The sequence below is a fragment of the Lynx canadensis genome, chromosome B3 (assembly GCF_007474595.2).
Source record: "Lynx canadensis isolate LIC74 chromosome B3, mLynCan4.pri.v2, whole genome shotgun sequence".
NCBI lineage: Eukaryota > Metazoa > Chordata > Mammalia > Carnivora > Felidae > Lynx > Lynx canadensis.
In genome coordinates, this window is record NC_044308.2 from 119,578,036 (window position 1) to 119,600,250 (window position 22,215).

Below are 22,215 nucleotides of genomic sequence, written 5' to 3' on the forward strand. Positions count from 1 at the left end.
GAGGTTCTTCAAAAAATCAAAAATCGAACCACTGCATGACCCAGAAATTTCACTTGTGGGTATTTACCTGAAGAAAATGAAAACTAATTTGAAAAGATACATGCACTCCTATGTTTACCGCAGCATTATTTACTATAGCCAAGATATGGAAACAACCTAAGTGTCCATCAACAGGTGAGTGAATAAAGAAGATGTGATGGGACATATATAATATATACATACAATGTGTGTATATTATATATATATATATATATAATATACACATATATTTAAAATGAAACATTACTCGGCCATGAAAAAGAATGAAACCTTGCCATTCACAGCAACATGGATGGACCTAGAGGGTATTATGCTAAGTGAAATAAGCCAGACACAAAAAGACATATACTGCATGATTTCACTTATATGTACAATCTGCAAAACAAAATAAACAAACAAAAACAGACTCATAAGTACAGAGAACAAACTGATGGCTGCCAGAGGAGAGGGGTGTGAGGTGATGGGTGACATAGGTGAAGGAGAGTAAGAGGTACAGACTTCTTTTGTATTTATTACAAAATAAATAAGTCACAGGGATGAAAAATACAGCACAGGGAATATCATCGATAATACTGTAATAACTTTGTACGGTGACAAATAGTAACTATGCTTAATCGTAGTAGGCATTTCATTATGTATATAATTGTCTGGGGCACCTGGGTGGCTTAGTCAGTTAAGTGTCCAACTCTTGATTTCGGCTCAGGTCCTAGTCTCGCAGTTGGAGACCCGGCGCCTCATTGGGGTCCTCACAGACAACACGGAGCCTGCTTGGGAGTCTCTCTCCCCCTCTCTCTGCCCCTCCCCTGCATGAGTGTGCGCATGTGCTCACTTTCTCAAAATAAGTAAACTCTAAAAAACAATGTATATAACTGTCCAATCACTATGTTGTACATCTAAAACTAAGAGAATATTGTATGTCAACTATATTGTAATAAAAAAAATTTTAACAAGAGTTTTTCAAGCTCCTGCATTCCCTTTATTTCATTAATTACTCAGTTTTATTATTGCTTTCTTCCAAATTCAACTTCCCATATTACCAAGCAGCATTTAAGTTACAGCCTATTGCAGAATTTGGGAAGATTTTTAATCTTTTAACAGATTCCCCCTACTCTTTAACCTAATAAATGGCATTTCTAAATGTAGCCAATGTTTTAGTCCCTCAGCTCTCCTCAAACTGACATAAACCTTCTGGACCCCTGATGCTGGGTCTTAAAACAACAACAACAAAATTCCAAAACCCAGACCATGCACCTGCAGGTTAAGCCAAGGACAATGAACTACTTGTCCTTCTGGTTTTAAAGAGAAGCTTTTATAAGCTCACTATCACCTGAGAGGAGACTGAAAAAAGTTATCATTCACTGGTTAAAAGAAAAGTTAGGCTTATAAAGGCTAAGCTGGCAGACATAAAAGTAATTCTACATTTCTTAATATTGATTTTCTCTATTGAACTATTCTCTTGAAAACAAACCAGAGTTCTTCAGACTTGAAATAAAGAGTACATATGAAAGCACAGTTTAGATTCAACTGCCCCCTGGAACAGACTTTGCCACTCTCAGCATAGTTCAGAGAAAGGAGGGAAAAAGGGATTCAAAGCTAATGTGAGTAAAACAGGGAAACAAGGGCCAATTTATCATTGCTCATTTTGTAACTTCCTGGGATGTCTGGAGAAAAAAACAAAATAGAAACACTGGCTCATCTATGCCCCATCACAGTCTTTCATCTACATCAAGAAAACAGCAGCTTCAATTTACAACTCTCTCCAATCGTGATTTTTTTTTTCTATTTACCAAATGGAATCTACTGTGCCTGATCCACAGAATCAGGACAGGCCCCTGTGTTCCCATACCATGGCAGCTTTTATGCTTAGGTGACCCTGGGCCACTGAATCTTGGCTATAATAGGAAAAATTTTAAACTAATTCTCTGAATCTGACAAGCCGTCTCCCTCGATAAGTCTAGGAAGGTGTCATTTCATTAACTGTGCATGAAGTGGCAGGCACACAGCCAGATCTACAGCCTAGTGGGATGAAACTGGAATTGTCACACATGCACTTAAAAGCTAACAAAATTTCTACCTCTACCACCGTCTATTCTGTTATTTTTAAAGAAAATAACTTATTTACATAATCAAAAAAAAAAAGAGCAATCTTAAATGAGTATTTTATAGTTCTTTAAGATTCCAGGAAGAAAAACTCAACTAGCCACAGAATTGGCAAACTAAGACGGCTCAAATTGAAGGAGAAACTCAACACTTACATAGAATTAAAACAAAACTTCTGTTGATCTAATAGTCGATGCTACCAAACAAGGATTTATTAATTTCTTCAAATGTGTGTTAAGAATCTATCATAGGGGCACCTGGGTGGCTCAGTCGGTTAAGCATCCGACTTCAGCTCAGGTCATGACTCACAGTTCATGGGTTCAAGTCCTGCATCGGGTTCTGTGCTGACAGCTTGCTCAGAGCCTGGAGCCTGCTTCGGATTGTGTCTCCTTCTCTCTCTGCCCCTCCCCCGCTCACACTCTGTCTGTCTCTGTCTCTCAAAACTAAACAAAAATAATAAAAGAAAAAGAATCTATCATATACCAAGCTTATGTTGCACCCTGAGGATTCCAAAATGAGTAAGATGGTCCCTGACCCCTTAGAAACATATGGTTTAGTAAAGAAGATAGTCAAGTAAACAAGCGGTGATAGTTCCATGTAGTAAAGTCTATGAAGGGAGCACATGCTGTTAGTGGAGCCCAAGAAGGGCCCCTCAATCAGGATTAGCTCTTAGCTTCTCAGAAAACTTCATACCACCCTCCTGGGAGCAAAGCCAACTCTTCGACCGAGTTAACAGTGCTTTGGGAATTAAGGGGATACTAAAACACTACCTATACAGTATTGTTTAATCTCATGGTCAATGACTTTCTCTCTTCAGCACTGGTCAGAGGGGATTACTGATCCACATGCGTGGCAGAGAAAAAGCCACTGGAAACCCCAGCCTATTTATCCAAACTGCACAGCACATGGTCTAAACACAATATAGTATCCTGGACTGGATCTTAGAACAGAAAAAAGGCTTCTAGAGGAAAAACTTGTAAAATCAAAAAAAAAAAAAAAAAAAAGGCTGTAGTTCAGTTAACGTACCAATGCTACTTTCTTAGATGTGACAAATGTACCGTGGTTATGTAAGATGTTAACATTAGGGGTAAAGCTACATGAACGGTATACAGGAACTCTCTGTTCTATCCTTGCAACTTCTCTGTAAATCTAAGATTATTCCAAAATAAAACGTGGTTTTTAAAAAATTACATCTTGTTCACACTTTATATTCTTATTCTTCCTAGGATTCTGATCATGCCACTTTAATCCCTACCCCAATCCAGGTAATGCTTGGTTAAAACACTTGTTTTCAAATCCTTTTCAATCTTTTCCATAAACCATTTATGCAGCCCAGCTGGGTTTCCTTCCTCAGCAAGACTTGAAAAATTAGCTCATACATACAATGGGGCGGGGGGGGGGGGGGGGGGGGGGGGGGGGGGCCTTGGAGTGGAACCTCTCTAAGTGGACAAAAGGGGGTTAAAATAACCTGGGCTAGATCTCTGGATAAGAGCAAGGGGAACCTGCAGAAAATGTATGTTGTATATTATTAGATTACCTTTACCTGAACTCTGGCCAAAAGTAACGAATAGAAAATACAATGAACAGATACTGACTACCAGCATCTCAACACCAACAGGCAAACTGCACTGAAATGATGCTGCATCTAGAAGTTCCAAAAAAAACATGGTGCAAATTATTCAACTATTCAAGGCAAAAATTCATATTAAAATCGTATGGCATTGTTCAATTCAGGCTAGTGTTTACCGTGACTGTTTGGTTTCTTACAACTAAATGAACACTCTATTAAACCACATTTGTAGAACAGGCTTCAAGAGTTCCACCAGGAAAACATCATGGTGATTCAACACCGTATCAAGGCTTCAGGCATGCGCAGGCGCGCACACACTGACGCATGCGCACATTTACATACACGCGAACTACAATCAGGCTTAACAACCTCACAAGTTTGAAAACTACTGTATACAAGAAAATTAGTAAAGGGTAAACATTCATGAACGCTTCAAAAAAGAAACCAAAGAAAGAGAACTGAAATTCAAACCTAAGCTATTTAATGACTAAAGTCATTTAAAAAGTAAAATGATACACTAGAACCCATTCAGTTCATAAAGTCTGATTTGTTATAGGGTACATTGTAATATTAAAACGGTATGTGTAATATATATTACACAACGGCACTCCAACCTGGACCACTTCCATAAAAATGAACAGGCAGAATAACTCTTATAAAATAGTTCAATTTACATACCTCTGTTGAACCACCTACCATAATTGATCTGTTCACAAGTCTGTCTCCAACACAGGCCTGAGCTCTTGAAGAGTACCCAGCACACTGCCTAGGGCAGAACAGGCCCTTGTTAAGTGCCTTCTGAATGAATGAACATACAGCGGACCTCTGAGGTATCTTTGCAATCCCAATTCAGTATCGGTATCTTAGGGGCAGAAGATGCTGTACAACATGTGATATTTTTAGGAGGCGGCCAAGTAAACAGAAAAATAATTAATAACAAGTAATGCTGGGGGAAAGAACTCAGTATCACATGAGACATAAAAATAAGTGTAAAAACTGTAACTTGAAAATGAAGAAAATATCTGTGCGTTATTTTTTTCCCCTTGATGGCCACAAAAGTGAATCCACCTTTAACTTTCTAACATTGAAATACAAGCGTTTTAAAGGAATCCTTCATTATCCATAATTTTATAAAGAAATTTGTTATTAAATTAGTAAGTTAGACCAATTAGTGAATGGAATGAATTCCAAGCCCAATTATGTGTTCAAAACTGTGGGTTGAATGCCTTAAAAAATTCTTTCAAGATTGCAGAAAAGTACAAAACAACCCTCTTGACTGCTGAGAAGGACTAAAACCATTTCTTTTTCTCACAAGTATGTAATCAAAAGCAATTACTTTCTGCTCCCACCCAACACAAAGCAACACCATCTCCCCACTCCCATCACCATCAAAACATGCTATAGAGCATCTCAGTACTTTAACCTTAGGCTATAAGAATCCCAGAATGCGATAAAATTACAATTCAACAAAAACATTTTTCTAAGTATGCTCTCATTCCCCAGGGTGTTCCTTCACTAACATTGCTCCCTCTCAAGTATTAACAAACAAGGAAGCCAGAAAATTCTCAGAACAGATATTACAAACTGCTTTTTAAAAAAATTGTTATTGTTCATGGATTCCAATATTCATTGTACACATTACCAGGAGAGTGTTCTGTCAGTTCTTCTGCAAATTACTATTTAATTATTTGCAATTTTCCCTCTGAACCTATCTATAATACTGATCAGTATCCAAATGTTTAAAATAAACTGATCGTGTTTGCTTAAAAAGGTTATTGCCTAAGCACCAAGAGGTTCTAATGCATTGAAAAAGTGGTAGCTCTCAGTTCTACCCACGAATGACAGCTTGCAGGCAAGCTGTCTCAAAGAGATTAGGGACTTTCAGTGATCACAAATGGGGTAAAGCAGGAGGCACATACAGTATCTGTAGATGGTTCAATGATAAAACTGTTTCAACATAAAAAATTTGGAGCCTACAAAGTCAGGTATGTGAACTACAAAGCTATTAAATGCCTGCAAGCCCAAAAGAAAAAGGAGAAGAAGGAAGAAAACTGTGCCTATACACAAATCAACACGAGAAATCACCCTGCGGTTGAACTTTCCAAGAACTGAAAACTTTATAAGGTTCTTGTGGATATCAACACATTTCAGGTCCAAAACAATGGGTATGTGTACCCATTGTTATCCAAATTGTATTAAAATACAATTGGCATAAAATTCAAATACCACCACATGTTGGAAGACGCACAATGAAAATAACAGGGTTTATTTGTGGTGGGTATTGTTCTAGGGACTTCACATTTTTATTCATTTAGCTCTGATAACATCCCTATAAGACAGGTTCGACTGAGATTATCTCCACTTTATAGATGAAGAAACTGAGGTACAGATAATGTCATACAGCTAGTAAGAAGCAGAGCGAGGATTTAGAGCCAGCTCCATTAGTCAGACTCCAAAGTTCATGTTAACCAATACACTATGTTTCATACTAAGAGCTATGCAAAGGCCAGCTTTTTTTTTTTTTTTAACCTAATAACCTTTTTGGATTTCAAATGCAAGGACAGCTTTGTGCAATAAGAAAAGCACAGGCTTTGGAATTAAATCAAACTCGAACAAACCTCTGAATACAGTTGGAGCCTCGGCTTCCCCACATGTAAAAGGAGGGTACTCAAGTTATCGTTAAGGTCAAAGAAGGTAACATAATTAAAGTGCCACGTACGGTATACAAGATAGGAGTTCTTAACCTTAAGTTCACAGACCCTAGAATGTCCACAGATGGGCTTCGGAATCTCTGAGTCTCACCGATTGTATGACAAATGTATGTGTACCCATTGTTTTAAAAGAATTGTCCCTGGCCTTCCACAAAGCTTCAAGGGGGTACGTGATCTCCAAAAGGTTAAAAATCACCAAAGTGCACAGCAGCTACTCAAAAAAATTGAAGTTCTCTTCCCCTTCTTATTCTCAAAACCTCTCCCTTTTCCAGTAAGGGTGACGCACCAAATCCTCCCAATAAATGGCAATTATTCTCCCACCATTTTCCTGGCTTGGTAATTAGTAACATATGCAAGCTTATGCTCCAATTTTCTGGAGAGAGTCTAAAAAAGGCCCTCAAACGATGATTCATCCCCCTCTGCACCGAAACGAATACACGGTATTTACTCGAGAGAATCTGGAGAATCGTCCACCTAACTGCACGAAGCACCATGTCAGCGAGGAGAACCAGGTAGGTACGACAGCCTCCCAGTTGCAACGTAGAGACCTGACACCCCAGCGCTGAGGGATGAGGAGAATGTATTCCAAACTACTGGGAAACCCAGAATTCCGTCCCCCCTACCCCAGTCCTGCCTCTCTGGAACTCTAGTGCCGGCAGGTCCTCGGGCACTGCGCCGGACTAGAGTGGTGGAGGAGAGAATGTTACCCCAGCAGCGCGGCGGAGTCCCAGCTCGGCTGCTCCGGGAGGCGGCGGCAGCACCTGGCGCAAAACCGGTCCAAGATCCTCCCCCGAGAGACCCCGGTACAGATCACCGCTCAGGCTGGGAACCGGCTCCAGGCTTTTCCGTTTCCCAAAGCGACTTCCGCTTCCGGGCTAGCCTTTGCCGGAAGCAGTATTTGGATGACGCAAAAATGTCGCGCCGTTGGTGATTCCGGAAGAAACAAGAGTGCGGCGTGAACATGGTGCGAGGAGGGTCCGGGAAGAGACTTTGTCAGACCACATCTTGGGTGGAGATAGAGCCAGTCAGCAGTTAGCTAGATTTTCTCCGCATTACCCTTAATTATTTTCGTTCTGACTGTAGTTCTTAAACCGCTCTGAGCGGTGCCCGTTGTGCTCTAGCGAGTGGGAAGAGGGCCAGGTGGGGCACAGAGGCTAAGAGGTGCTGGGTGTTTGAGGGAAGAAGGGAAAGGGATGGAAAAAGACGAGCAAAAACTCAAGAAGATGCAATGTGTTTCCAGCTCTTTTAAATGTAAAATTTCTATTTCAAGGGGAAGCAAAAGAAAGCAAGAAAGTATGCGACCATGAAGCGAATGCTTAGTCTCCGAGATCAGAGGCTGTGAGTATCTGGAATCAATCTATATCCAAAGATAGCAGAGTTAGGAGGGGATAAGTAGTAAAAGTTTTTGTTGTTATTTTGTGCTTACGTTTCAAAGTATTGTGTCTTGGATGTATATAGCATAGGGTACTAGGAAAGTGTGTAACAGCCATTTAGATCCTGAGCGATTACACTGGGGAAGGGGATGGGAACGAAACATTTCTGAAGTGTTCGCTGTTCCACTGTTTTTGTATACTTCATCTGCCATATCACATTTAAGCCTCCTGAAAGCTTGGTAGGATTATCTTTTCATATTTTTGCCATTACACTACTACATTCCTCCCAGGGGTGGGGGGAATGTTTGTTAAAATGGTTGAAAGATGGTGAGGTCAGAGACCATGTTTATCTTGTGTCCCCAGCACCTGCCACTTAAATAGTTCTGAAAGAAAGAGTAGGAAAACACCTAGACTTCTCCGTTTTATAAATCGTACCAGAATCCACACCACTGAGGGAGAGTGGAATCATGTTCCCTATTGTAAGCTTCCCTGCTTCAGTGAAGAATAGACAAAGTTATTCAGTAAAGACTGGTCTTGGGGTGCCTGTCTGGCTCAGTAAGCAGTGGAGCATGGGGCTCTTGATCTCGGGGCCATGAGTTCCACTCCCACATTGGGCCTAGAGCTTACGAGAAAGAAAGGAAGGAAGGGAAAGGAAAGAAAGAAAAGAAAGACTGGTCTTCATCGTGTTTAATAGCATTTGAACAAAGGAATGGCTTTCAGAGTTATTAAACTGTATTCTCTGGGGTGCCTGGGTGGCTTAGTTGGTTAAGGGTCAGACTCTGGATTTGGGTTCAGGTCATGATCTCACAGTCTGTGGGATCAAGTCCCATGTCGGGCTCTGTGCTGACATTGCAGAAACTGCTTGGGATTCTCTCTCTCCCTCTCTCTGCTCCTTCCCTGCTCGCACTCTCTCTCTTTCAAAATAAACATTTAAAAAAATTGTATTCTCAGCCTTTGGTTTGTATTTATTATGTAATTTTTAGGGAATTTGCCTCATTGATAATATTGTATTTGCAGTTAAGGGGTAAATTTTATGTATGTATTTTTTTACATTTTAGCCTTTTATAAGAGGCATATGGAGGAAACTTTTTCCTCCTACTTTTGGAGCATTTGAGTCTTCAGAAGGTAAACGTCAGCCTGTTTCTCCACTGCACTGAAGTGGGTTTTGATCCTTGATATGAAGAGCTTCTGACAAAGAAATAATAGATAATAGTATAATGTCTGTTTACTCATTGACAATTTTTATAGATTATTGGCTAGAGATTTTTAAATTTCATAGTGTTTAACTGATTATGTTACTTCCAGCCTATTTCCCACACAGTTATTTGTGCTTAGAAAGTTTATGTTGATGTAAACATAAAGATGTCTCAGGGGCACCTCAGTGGCTCAGTCAGTTAAGCATCCAACTTCGGCTCAGGTCATGATTTCATGGTTCGTGGATTTGAGCCCTGCCTTGGTCTCTGTGCTGACAACTCAGAGCCTGGAGCCTGTTTCAGATTCTGTGTCGCACTTGCGCTCTCTCTCTCTCTCTCTGCCCCTCCCCCATTTATGCTCTGTCTCTCTCAAAAATGAATAAATGTTAAAAAAAATTTTTTTTAAGTTACAAAGCAGAATTTCCTCTGTAGACCAAAACAAAACAAAACAAAAACAACACCTCAGAAACTTTAAATTTTACATGAGGTTATAACTGCTATGATTTTTTTCTTCTCTCTTGCACTTAATTTGCTCTCTTTCTTCCAGCAAAGAGAAGGATAGATTGAAACCTAAAAAGAAAGAAAAGAAAGATCCCAGTGCACTCAAGGAAAGAGAAGTGTAAGTAATCAAAAATTTCAAGTTTCCTTTAGAAGAGACATTTTAGAACCATAGAACTGTTAGAAATCCAGGCTTTCCCTGAGCTGATTTGCTCAGTCATTTGTAAGTCTGGCACAACTGTGCAAATGAAAGTCATGTTGCTGAACATGTATCAATTCCAGTGGTTGGTGAACATGTATCAATTCCAATTTCATGGAGCAATAAATTTCCTCTAAATCTTGGCGATTAGATCTAAAATTATTAATTTTTTCTTCCCCAAGATCTTTGAAAAGAAACAATTGTTGTTGTTTAACACACCAGCATTTTGATGAAAGAATGTATCACCAAAAATAGTAAGGACAGAATTTCAGAATAAAGTCATTCCTTTTAAATAAATACACTTGATGAAACTTCATCATATTTTCCTTATTTTCTCATTTTGCCCTAGATTGGCAATGGATATATCATCACAGGATTTACTAGGATTTATTTCCAATGAATAAGGAAACAGGAGCTTAATCTATAGCAAACTGTTTGAAGCAGAGACTTCATTTGCATTGTTAATATCAAAATATCAATGTAGACATTATTTTGTGTTTTGTATGTTCTTCCCTCAGCCCCCAACATCCTTCCTGCTTATTCTTCCAATATAACACACAGCTGGGCCCACCTTACCACATCCTGGTTGATACCAACTTTATCAACTTTTCCATTAAAGCCAAACTTGACTTAGTACAATCGATGATGGACTGTCTGTATGCCAAGTGTGAGTATCATACATTTGCCTTTCTCTGATGTTTTAGAGAATAATTATATTTACCCAAATACATGAAGGGAATGGGGTCCTAGTTAATTGGATTTCTAGCCATTGCTCACCATAGCAATGACCATTTTCAGTAAATTGAAATACAATGCAGATTTGACTGGGAACAATTAAACTTTCACAATTCAGAAAACACTTAGCCTGCTTTGACCATTGTTGTGGACATCAATTTTGAACATAGGATGGGAATTTTTTGTTTTAGAGTTCATTTTAAAATTTTGGCTAAATGAAAATTTATTACATTATTTTACATTAAGGAGGAAACATGCTCCATTCCACTCTAGTGTGAAAAAGCTAAATAAGGTATTTTGCCATTTATGATCACAGAACTAGAAGTGATGCTGGTTTATTCATTTTGGCCACAAAGGACTGGAATAGGTTTATTTGTACCACAAAGGACTGGAATAGGTTATTTACACCTTCGTGTGCAGTTTACCATTAGTAGATTTCCCTTGTGTTTAGGTGTCCCCTCCTTCAAGTGATCTTCCTTCACCACCGTGAGTAGTAAGAAGAAAGTCTAAGCCATGTGTACAAGGGAATAACTTCCTAATAGTGAGATCTGTTGCGTTTTGTGGTGGGTTTATGTTTATATATTTTCCAGTCATCTAGTTAAAGGTGCAAATGAATATTAGGCTTATGCTTTGCCGTAAGAATAAATCAAAGGAAAAAATTTTCACTTCCTTCTTTAATTTTTAAAAGATGCTATATAATGAATAATAGTTGTAGACTTATAGTAATGTAAATTTTGTTTATAGATTTATTAAAAATAATAAGTTGGGAAGATGAGGTAAGGAATGTGATGTAAGATGCATTCTTCAAATGCCCTAAAATTAATAAACATAAAAGTGACTGCATATTTTTATTATATCAAGATATGAAGGTAACCACCAAATGAGAAAAACAGCTAATGAAGTAAAATAGTGGTCTGTGAGGATTAGAATTGGTGGGGTGGGAAAGCATCGGGGAACAGCAATTTTTTCATATGGATGTCTGTGTTCCAGTCTTCTGTGTAACATAATACCCCAAAGCAAAGTTTGAATAAATATTCAAGAACAATACAAATTCAGTTACCTAGGAGATTCTTTAACTGTTTTTAAAGCTCTGGCTACTTAATTGTTCCTCATTTGCCTTTATACCTGAAGGAAGACTTTTATTTTCTTCCTCCCTTGAAGATGCCCCTTTGACCTTTCCATAGCTCCTGGTCCCTTTTCTGCCTGATGTTCCAATGAGGGAGGGTAAGTTAGCTTTCCATCAGCTTTCTTTTCTGTCCATGAGTCCTCTTCCCTGTTACCTTCCCTTTCTTGATAGTCATCTTCCTGGGCCTCCTTTCCTGCTCCAGAAGCAAGCCCTTGCTTGTTTCACTGCTGTATGGCTCTGAAATTGATCCTCTCAAGGTGCGTATTGCTCTCTGAATCCATGACTGTCTGATCTTACTGATTTCAGATCTCCATTTTACTGATTTTCTTCTGGACATGGTACTTCACTTGAAAATTTCTTAACTTTGTACACATCCAAAAATATCTCTGTACTTATAAAAAAAAATCTAGCATAAAAAAATTAAAGCTTCCTCTAATGCCTTTTCTCAGAGAGGGGCAGTTTTTAAAAAAAATTTTTTTAATTTTTATTCAGTTTTTTAAGAGACAGAGAGAGACAGAGTGGGAACGGGGGAGGGGCAGAGAGAAAGGGAGACACAGAATCCGAAGCAGGCTCCAGGCTCCGAGCTGTCAGCTCAGAGCCCGACACAGGGCTCAAACTCACGAACGGTGAGATCATGACCTGAGCCAAAGTCGGACGCTCAACCAACTGAGCCACCCAGGCGGAGAGGGGCAGTTTTTAAAAACTCATATATAGTCTCTGAACTATAGGTAATTTTTGTTTATTTTTGAAAATGGATCATAGATTATTTACTATTTATATTTGTGCCTTTTTTAACAGCTTTGAAATATATTTCACATACCACTTAAAGCGTATGATTCAGTGGCTTTTACTGTATTCAATTTTAGAACATTGTGTTACCCAAAAAGAAACTCTGAACCCCTTAGCCATCATCCCCAACCTTTCAAATCTCCCTCCCCTAGTTAACCACTAATTTACATCCTGTCTGTATAGATTTGCCTATTTGGGGCATTTCATTAAAATGAGATCATACAATATTTGGTCCTCTTCCATTTAGCATGTTTTCAAGTCTCATCCATGTTAAAGCCTCTTTCTTTTCATTATCAAATAATATTCTATTGTATGGCTAGATGACATTTTTTTTAAGAATTTTTTTTATTTTTTTTTAATGTTTATTTATGTTTTGAGAGAGAGAGGGAGACAGAACATGAGCAGGGGAGGGGCAGAGACAGAAGGAGACGCAGTATCCAAAGCAGGCTTCAGGCTGTGAGCTGTCAGCCCAGAGCCTGACACGGGGCTCAAACTCACAGACTGCGAGATCACGACCTGAGCCAAAGTCAGACGCTCAACCAACTGAGCTACCCAGGAGCCCCTAGATCACATCTTATTCATCCATTTCTTCTTACTTTTTACATTGAACAATACTCTGGTTTCTCTTCAGATTGAATAAATCTTTCACCTTTTACTTTTTACATTGAACACATATATCTTGAACCCTTTGCTGTATCGGTACATATCCACTAGGACCTCATTCTTTTTTAAGCTTACAGAGTATTGTTTATATAATTTTCAAAAGCCAATATCCCGTTAGATATTTGGATTACTTGCAGTTTTTACATTATTATAAATAAGGCTGTAGAGAATATCAGTGTGAATTTATCTCTGTTAGGGTGGAGTAATTTTTGAAAAATATTTATTTTGAGAGGAGAGAGAGAAGGGGCAAGGGGTAGAGAGAGAATCCCAAGCAGGCTCCACGCCGTCAGCACTGGGTCCTACTTGGGACTCCAACTCATGACCTGAGCCCATATCAAGAGTCAGGCACTTAACCTACGGAGCCACTCATGCACCCCCTAGGATACATTTCTAGAAGCTGTATTGCAGTATCAAGGGGTATGTATATATTTTTTAATAGGTGTTGCAAAATTGCCCTAAAAGGGTAATCCATATTTTTATACCTACGAACTTAGTGTGAGAATACCTGTCTCCTCAGTATTGGGTATTTTCCTTGTTTAGTCTTTGCCACTCTAATAGGAAGAAAGTGAAATCTTGTGTCAATTTATATCTCTTTAATTAGGAGTGAGATTGAGCACCTTTATGCTCGCCGACCATTGTATTTCTTCCTCTATGACCCGAAGTGTATAAACTGAAATGTAGCATGGTAGTTAAGAATCCAGTTGATAGGGGCGCCTGGGTGGCGCAGTCGGTTAAGCGTCCGACTTCAGCCAAGTCACGATCTCGCGGTCCGTGAGTTCGAGCCCCGCGTCGGGCTCTGGGCTGATGGCTCAGAGCCTGGAGCCTGTTTCCGGTTCTGTGTCTCCCTCTCTCTCTGCCCCTCCCCCATTCATGCTCTGTCTCTCTCTGTCCCAAAAATAAATAAACGTTGAAAAAAAAAAATTAAAAAAAAAAAAAAAAAGAATCCAGTTGATAGCCTGACAGTCTCCGTTCAAATCTTGGCTTCACCATTTGCTTCTACTTACTTCTTTGTGCCTTAGGTTCCTTATCTATAAAGTGGGGATGGTAATAATAATAATGCTACCTGATAGGTATTCTTCTGAACATTAAATGAGATAAGCCTTGTGAAGTGCTTGGCACAGTGTCTGGGAATCAGCACATAACTTAAGCTATCATTATAAGGTCTCTGTATATTAAGGAAAGTAGCCCTTTGACATATGTGTAGAAATATTTTTCCTAGTTTGTTTTTATTTTAATAGGACTGACAGCTGTCAAACAGAAGTTTTCTATTTTGATATGATCAAATGTACATTTTCTGATTAATTTCATGGTTTCTTTTGGCTCACATTTAAATTTTTTCCCATCTAGAATTTATTTGAATATAGAAAGAATGACGGGAATTCAACTTAATATCTCTCCCAGATACATTTATGACACTTTAAGTGGTGTGGGGCTGGGACAGTTTTCTAGTTTCTTTATCAATAGAGATTTTATTTACCTCTGGTTCTTATTGTTCATTTCAGTATGCTTATTCTGCCGTGATTTCAGAAGCCTTATGGGTCTTTTAAAGACTTACAATGGGATGTAATTCAGGGAAAGTAAAACCAGTTTCTTTACAAGTTCCGTTATTAATCTGTATATTTTTTCCCCTGGCAGGTATCCCTTGTATAACTGACTGTGTAATGGCTGAAATTGAGAAGTTGGGGCAAAAGTATCGAGTGGCTCTAAGGTAGGAAGGAGCTGTTCTACATTTTGTTATACTGAAGATTCTTTTAACCATCCTCCATCTGTTTGCTGTCCAAAGATTTTTTGGATAGTTAGTTTAAATAAAAATCATACAAAACTAGTTAACTATTTATGATCAAGAAAGCAAACATGTGAAAGCTAGAGATTTTTAAGCTGAAGCTTTTTGAATGAAGTTATTTAGTCATAGTGGTCTTGTGGGCCTCTTTTTAAGTTCCTCTAGATTTTCAATTAGAAAGTGTCTTTTTATTAGTTTGCTATCTAGATATCTCTTTTAGAATCTCATACGTAAAGTGGTGGCTCAATTGGTTAAGTGTCTGACTTCGGCTCAGGTCATGATCTCATGGTTCGTGAGTTTGAGCCCCACGTTGGGCTCTGTGCTGACAGCTCAGAGCTTGGAGACTGCTTCAGATTCTGTGCCTCCCTCTCTCTCTGCCCCTCCCTCGCTCATATTTTCTCTCTCTCTCTCTCTCTCTCTCTCTCTCCCTCCCTCTCAAAAAAAAAAAAAAAAAGAATCAAAAAAGAATCTCACACATAAAGTATTCACATTCTGGGTTTTGAGCTTACTCTAGAAACTACACTTGAGTTAAACGTAGTGGTTCCCAGAGTATAGTCCCTGGACCCCTAGGAGTCCCAGAGACCTTTGCAAGGAGTTAACAATACTATTTTCACAATAGTAGGAAGACATTTTCTTTGTCACTGTGCTGACATTTGTACTGATGGCAGAAATGCTGGTGCCTTAGTGCCAATCAAGGCAATGGACCAAAATAACGTTAGTAGTCTTTGTATTATTCTTCAGTGTCACTCATGACATTTAAAAACAAAAACAAACAAAAACCCAGGGTCACCTGGCTGGCTCAGTTGGTAGAGTATGCAGCTCTTGATCTCAGGGTTGTAAGTTGGATGTAGAGGTTACTAAAAAAACCAAAAACCCATAGTCACTTAAGAATATCCTTGATGAGGGCTGCCTGGGTGGCTTAGTCGGTTATGCGTCCGACTTTGGCTCAGGTCATGATGTCACGGTTCGTGAGTTCAAGCCCTACATCGGGCTCTCTCCTGTCAGCACGGAGCCTGGAGCCTGCATCAGATCCTGTGTCTCCCTCTCTCTGCCCCCTCCCCTGCTCGTATGTGCAGTCTCTCTCCCTCCTGCCTCCCTCTCTCTCTCCCTCTCTCTGTCTCTCTCAAAGATAAGTAAACATTAAAAAAAAATTTTTTTTTAAAGAATATCCTTGATGAAGTATTAAAATTTGTTGATTTTGTTACATCTCGCCCCTAGGGTGCATGTTGGTTTTCCTTGTGATGAAGCGGCAAGTACGCCTCGAGCACTTCGGCTGCTTACCAAAGATTGAAGCTTGTCTCAATGAGCAGCTCTTGTGTGCTTGTTGGAATTGTGAGCCAGACCAGCTGCTTTTTCATAGAGTGTCATTTTTACGTGAAGGATAACTGACAAACACTGGTTTTTCAGACTTTAGTGTTTAGCAGATAGTTTCTTGAAAATTAATGCAGTGAATCTGTCACTTCAAGGAAAACAGCTTACTGTATCATAATGAGAAAGTGCAGGCTTCCAAGTGAAAATTAGAGTTTTGGAAAACCATGAGCTTATCACATTCCCAATACTCAAGACCTTTCTGTTGAGACCAGTGAAGGTGTTGGGTGTGCTTTTTTTGATATTGTATAACGATATGTGTCAGTATTTGGAAGATTTGTGTGATTCACTGAATCGCTATTTTCCAAATGATCAATATCGCAAATCAATATTGCAAAATCATGCCTGGGTGAAAGACTCATTCAGGGTCCAAGATATGCCAATGAATTTGTGTGTGTGTGTGTGTGTGTGTGTGTGTGTATGTGTGAGTGAATGAATGAATGAGTGTGTGTGTGTGTGTGTGACCTTTTAGAGGTGTAAATTAGATACTATAAAATTCACCAAGTTTAATTGTATAATGTGATGGGCTTGGCAAATGTGTACAGTTATGGAACTACCATCATAGTCATGAAATAGAACATTCCCGTCAATCCAGAAGTATGATTCCATTTATAATGAAGTTCCAGGAAAGGCAAAACTATACTAATGGAACACAGACCAGTACCTGAAGCTGAGCGTGAGAAAAGTGCATCTGCAAAGGGACACAGGGAACTTTTTGTAGTGATGGAAATGTTCTATATCTCAGGTGTGGAGATTGTGATGTGAATATATCAATTTGTCAAAACTAATCAAATTTTACATGTATAGTCAGTGAATTTTATTATATTACACTTATACCTAATAAAGCTAACTTTTTTAAAGGCAAAGAAAAACAGGAACCTAATGTATAAGAGTGGTAGTGTTTTAGATGAATGGGCAAGTGATAAACTATTAAAATATTGCTTATTCCTGTGGAAAGAAAGAAAACTGGGTTCTTATCTCACCTCTTTCACAAAAATCAATTCCAGGTAGGTTAAGTATCTAGATTTTTATGGAAAATCTAGAGAACATCTTAGTGATTTCAGCATGAGCAGGAATTTCTGTCCAAACCATAATGGAAAACGAATTAATCTGACTATATTGAGATTGAATACTACTGGTTAACAAAAAACAGCATAAACAAAGTGAAACGACGAGCCACAGATAGTGAGAAGATATTAGTAACGCATATAATCAACAAAGCGCTTATTTTCAAAATTTATAAAAAACCACAAATCCATAAGACAAGGGCAAAATCCTTATTCACAAGGAGATATCATTTCATACCCAGCTGATTGGCAAGAAATGAAGTCTGCTTAACAATGCCACGGATAGTTAAGACTGGGGGCAGTGAGGATTCTCATAAGGATGTAAAGTGGACAGTCACTTTGGAGAGCAGTTTGGCAGTGTCACTGCAAGAAGTTCTGTCTTCCCAGTCCTGTTTTCCTCTCCTCTGCATAAAAGCTCTTCTCACCAGAAACATGGCCTCACTTTTCCCTGAACACCACTGAGCCATTTTATAGATGGTTGGTGCCCTGTTCGGAATGCGCCTGCCTTCACTTTGCTTGGAATGTTCTTTTGTCTTCATTTTGTTTAATCTCCATGTAATTTTTTTCGAAGTATACCAAATCCACAGTGACTTAGCTCCGACCTATTGCAACATGGAGTATTTTTCTCGCACTTGGTACCCATATGCTGCCTTGTATTTTTATTCAGCTTGTGACTCGTCATTATTACGTAATAGGAAGAACGTGGCTCTCAGAATCACAGACTTGGTATTTTTCTTTTTCAAATTTGTAGGAAAGTAACATGTTTGATTTATTCATGGCAAACGAGATAAACATATGCATACAATAAAAGGTAAAAGTCCCCCTGTATATTCACACTTTGTCCATTTTTCTACCCTAAGAGTGACAACTGAGACGGGTTAGTAGATAGTGTATGTTTTTCCAGACTTTTTTTCTAAGACAACGCAAATGTAAAGAAAGATAGTGAAAGAGAGTTATATTTTCTTTTTTTTTTTAAATTTTTTTTTTTAATGTTTATTTATTTTGGGGACAGAGAGACAGAGCATGAATGGGGGAGGGTCAGAGAGAGAGGGAGACACAGAATCGGAAGCAGGCTCCAGGCTCTGAGCCATCAGCCCAGAGCCTGACGCGGGGCTCGAACTCACGGACCGCAAGATCGTGACCTGAGCTGAAGTCGGACACTTAACCGACTGAGCCACCCAGGCGCCCCGAGAGTTATATTTTCTTAATTGAATCATACAGGTATATTGTTCCATGACCTGTTTTGTTTATTCAGCAATTTGAATTTTTTTGAGATTGTTAATTCAACAAGTCCTGCCATATCAGTACAGACAGCTCTACCTCCTTTTTTTTTTTAGACAGGATGGGGCAACACAACGTATTTAACTTTTTCCCTTGCTGATGGATATTCAGATTATTTCCAGTTTTTCACTATTTAAAGTGTGCTGTAGTGACCATCCTTGTGCCTATATTATTGCACATTTGTGGAAGACAACTTCTAAAAAGGAAATGGTTAGGTTAAAGTTGTTTGCTTTTGAATCCTTGCTTCTCCCAGTTGTATACTTTGAACAAATTAATCTTTCTCAATCGGCTTCCTCATTTGTCAAATGGAAATATAATAATTCAGAGTCTTGTGAAGATTACATGACCTAAGGTGCACCAGCTGGCAGTAAGTTTTAATTCCCTTCTCTTTCTGTTGTCTTTCCAATTAGAAGATAAGCTGAAAGAGGAGAGGGGGGCCTTAAAATCGCCACATGGATCAAGTCACTCTTATTTCACAGATCAAGACTCAGAAAGTTATCCCATTGCCTGAGTATTTTTGTTAATCCAGTTTTGTAACCTTTTAGGATTGCCAAGGATCCAAGATTTGAACGATTACCATGCACACACAAAGGAACCTATGCAGATGACTGCTTAGTACAGAGAGTAACTCAGGTATCATCATTTAAATATTTACTTTGTGTTTCCCTTCATAGGAAGCATGGATGTCCTCATTTACTTAAGGAAGTGAGTTGGAAATGTATACTGTAACTGTAATGGAAAAATCGCAGGCTTGGGGAGGAGACACATGGGTTTCAAATCTCAGCACCTATGTTTATTGGGTGTGTGATTTGGGGCACTTACTGATTCTTTATTCCACAAGTTGTCTCCATAAAATGCTGTAAGGGAATGAGTGTACATATGATATCAGGTTTCACCTCCCTGTGAATCAAACATAATCCATTTCCATTATTCCCCATGCAGGAATTTTATTCCTTTCCACTGTGCCTAACCATGAATGTTTTTCAGTTACATCTGAGTCTGCCAGGGTGCTGTCTTACAAGGACCCTGGAATAACTAGGTTTTTGAGTCTTCCGTTCTGGCCTCCTTGTCGGCACCACAAAAACTTCTGCTATTGATTGTCCTTTCTAGAGCCCCTCTTTGCTAAATCTTCATCTAGTGACCACACTTCCATCCCTTTAGCGACTCCATCCCATGGGTAGAGACAGCATTTGCCTTAATCTCCCACAGCACAACTGACACCAGGCTACAACTCTTCTCAAAACGTAATGAGAGATTTGGGTATGACAGAAGTAAAATATGATACAACTGGCAGCCAAATGTTGTTGCTTTCAGAGCTGCTAGGCTCAAACTCGTCCTGGAGACCCTGTTATAGCTTCATGGCTAGGAAGTAGCCTGCCTCCACCGCTACGAGGTCTCAGAGTAGGCCCAATCCCAGAGATTCCAGGAAAGGCGAAAGCTATGCCCTCTAATCTAACACATTTACTTGTCTTTGCATAGAGTCTCTTGGGGTGTTTCCCAAACAAGAAATTGTCTGTCTTAAATGTGCCCTAAATGTCTTCCACTTGTGAGACAAAAACCAGTTTGCAGCTTTTGAATAGTTTTTCTATCTTCTTCCCCTCAAGATTCTTAGAGCTACATTATCCCCAGGTAACTTATTATTATATGTTTTGTAAGTAAGAGCTCCTAGATTATAGTAGCTACTCAACAAATTGTTATCACCTTTTCTTTGCTCTTTACTGTGAATATGAGTAATTCTCCAGATTAGCCGGTGTACCATTATCCAGTATCACAAAGTAATAGACTCAATGTGTGAATACTCAATGGGTGTCTCTTATTACAGCACAAGTGTTACATCGTGGCCACAGTTGACCGGGACCTTAAACGAAGGATCCGGAAGATCCCTGGAGTTCCCATCATGTACATTTCTAACCATAGGTGAGACTGTCTCTTGGGGAAGTGATTAAAAGTATATAGTGGATATCAGTTGAAAATGAGGTCAGGTTGCAGGAAGATTTGAAAGTGATTGTCGTATCAAATGCTTACATAGTTATAGTTGAAGAAACGAGATGAAGTAACAAGAACGAGGGCAAAAGATAAAGCTAGGATTTAGGAATGAGACATTCGCCTTGTTACAATAAGACTAGTAGAAGAAATAGATGTGCTTTAAATACAAAGCAGTAATTTAAATTAAGCTAATTTGTTTGGCCAGAGATATCTTTTTTTTTTTTTTTGAAAGCCTAGTAGTTGTGATTAGCGCTTTTTCTGGGAAACTAAAAGCTTATCAGAAAAAACAAAAACTGGTCTTTATCCTGCTTGGATGTTCCCATGTCAATGCTTTTCAACGTGGGAAGAGTGAGTACAACATAGTGGGAAGAATGGGCTGAGGAATTGGGCTTACCTGGACTCAGTGCCTGGTTCCCTCACTTGTTAACTTCCTGACTTTGAAGAATAAAGATAATATGTTAAAGTCAGCATTTTGCTGTAAATCATTTATTATGATACCCCTTTGAAATGTTCCCACTGACAAAAAGGATTCATAGTGGGAAGATGACAGTGTTGTGGTCAGTAAAGGGTGGGTTTTTAGGTGGGTTCTGGACCCACCTTTCTTACCAGTGTTAATTTTTTTGTCCTGATCAGGTACAACATTGAGCGGATGCCAGATGATTATGGAGCCCCTCGGTTCTAATTCTAACACTCCAAAGATAAGAGTTCCTCTGCCTTCCTTTACCAACTTTTTCTGTTGCCAGTTCATGTAGCAATACGCTGTAACATGAATTATTCTCCTTCTTACCCATTTGCTCTGTTATGAGCTGAGTATGGCTGAATACACTCACTTTTGATGTTGTTTTGAAATTGACATTTTGTATCATTTTGAATTTTGTTGCATCTTTTTATAAATCAGATGTTTGCACACATAATTTGATGCTTGTTATTTTATGTTGATCTACATAACAAATATTTATTAAGGTTATACTAGGTGCTTAATAAGGTATGGTCCTGCCGGCAAAACACTGATATTATAGGGGAAAAGAGAAACATGTATGTGAATAAATACAGTGATGCCAGGTTAAAAGTCGGAGAGAATAGACCTATATATGAGAAAAGAACGATTTCTTTCTACTTGGTTGGAACGGAGAGGGAGAAAAGGCTAGAGGAGTAATATTTGGCTTAATCTTTAAAAATGAATAGGTGCTTGGGGCACCTGGGTGACTCTGTTGGTTAAGCGTCCGACTTCGGTTCAGGTCATGATCTCGCGGTCCATGAGTTCAAGCCCCGCGTCAGGCTCTGTGCTGACAGCTCGGAGCCTGGAGCCTGCTTTGGATTCTGTGTTTCCCTCTCTCTCTGACCCTCCCCTGCTTGCACTGTCTCTCTCTCTCTCTCTCTCTCTCTCTCTCTCTCTCAAAAATAAACATTTTTAAAAAAGACTTTTTAAAAAACGAACAGGTGCTTGCCCAATATGTGAAGTAAAGAAGTTGAGGTGTAGGAAGCATAAGCATGAACAAAAGCATGGAGACATGGATGCTAATGGAATGACTGCTTCGCCTGCTCAGAAAACTACCAGAAGGTTTTTCTAACTAGAATATAGGGAAAGAGATCTATACCCGTATCTGAGGCTCCAGAGGTAGGAGGTGTCTGGGAGGGGGCCTTATATGACATGCTAAAGGGTTTGGACTTGAATGTGAGGTCAACAGGAAGTTAAATTAATTAAACTAAAAATGTGATTAAGGTGAATAACGTGAT

The 22,215-nt window shown here is 39.1% G+C and overlaps 2 protein-coding genes across 7 annotated transcripts in view; one reads left to right on the forward strand and one right to left on the reverse strand.

Annotated features, from left to right (window-relative positions):
• AREL1 (apoptosis resistant E3 ubiquitin protein ligase 1) overlaps positions 1-7,280 on the reverse strand; it is a 49,145-nt gene extending 41,865 nt beyond the window's left edge. For 2 of the 5 annotated variants that reach the window (XM_030319569.1, XM_030319570.1), the window contains exon 1: positions 7,128-7,265. The gene's annotated coding sequence lies outside the window, so the exon portion shown is untranslated. Of the gene's footprint in view, positions 1-4,405; positions 4,476-7,127 lie in introns of all 5 variants that reach the window. The other 3 variants (XM_030319566.1, XM_030319565.2, XM_030319568.2) reach the window with 3 other exon arrangements.
• Positions 7,281-7,315: 35 nt separating this feature from the next.
• FCF1 (FCF1 rRNA-processing protein) lies at positions 7,316-21,445 on the forward strand. Of its 2 annotated transcripts, none has more exons than XM_030319571.1 (8): positions 7,316-7,384; positions 7,691-7,758; positions 9,534-9,605; positions 10,202-10,350; positions 14,632-14,704; positions 19,038-19,125; positions 20,315-20,409; positions 21,112-21,445. In XM_030319571.1, the coding sequence occupies exons 1-8, from the start codon at positions 7,382-7,384 to the stop codon at positions 21,158-21,160; spliced, it is 597 nt and encodes a 198-aa protein (XP_030175431.1). In that variant the 5' UTR covers positions 7,316-7,381; the 3' UTR covers positions 21,161-21,445. The 2 variants fall into 2 exon arrangements, with proteins under 2 accessions (XP_030175431.1, XP_030175434.1); XM_030319574.1 differs by lacking the exon at positions 7,316-7,384 and adding an exon at positions 7,391-7,560.
• The last annotated feature ends 770 nt before the right edge of the window (positions 21,446-22,215 follow it).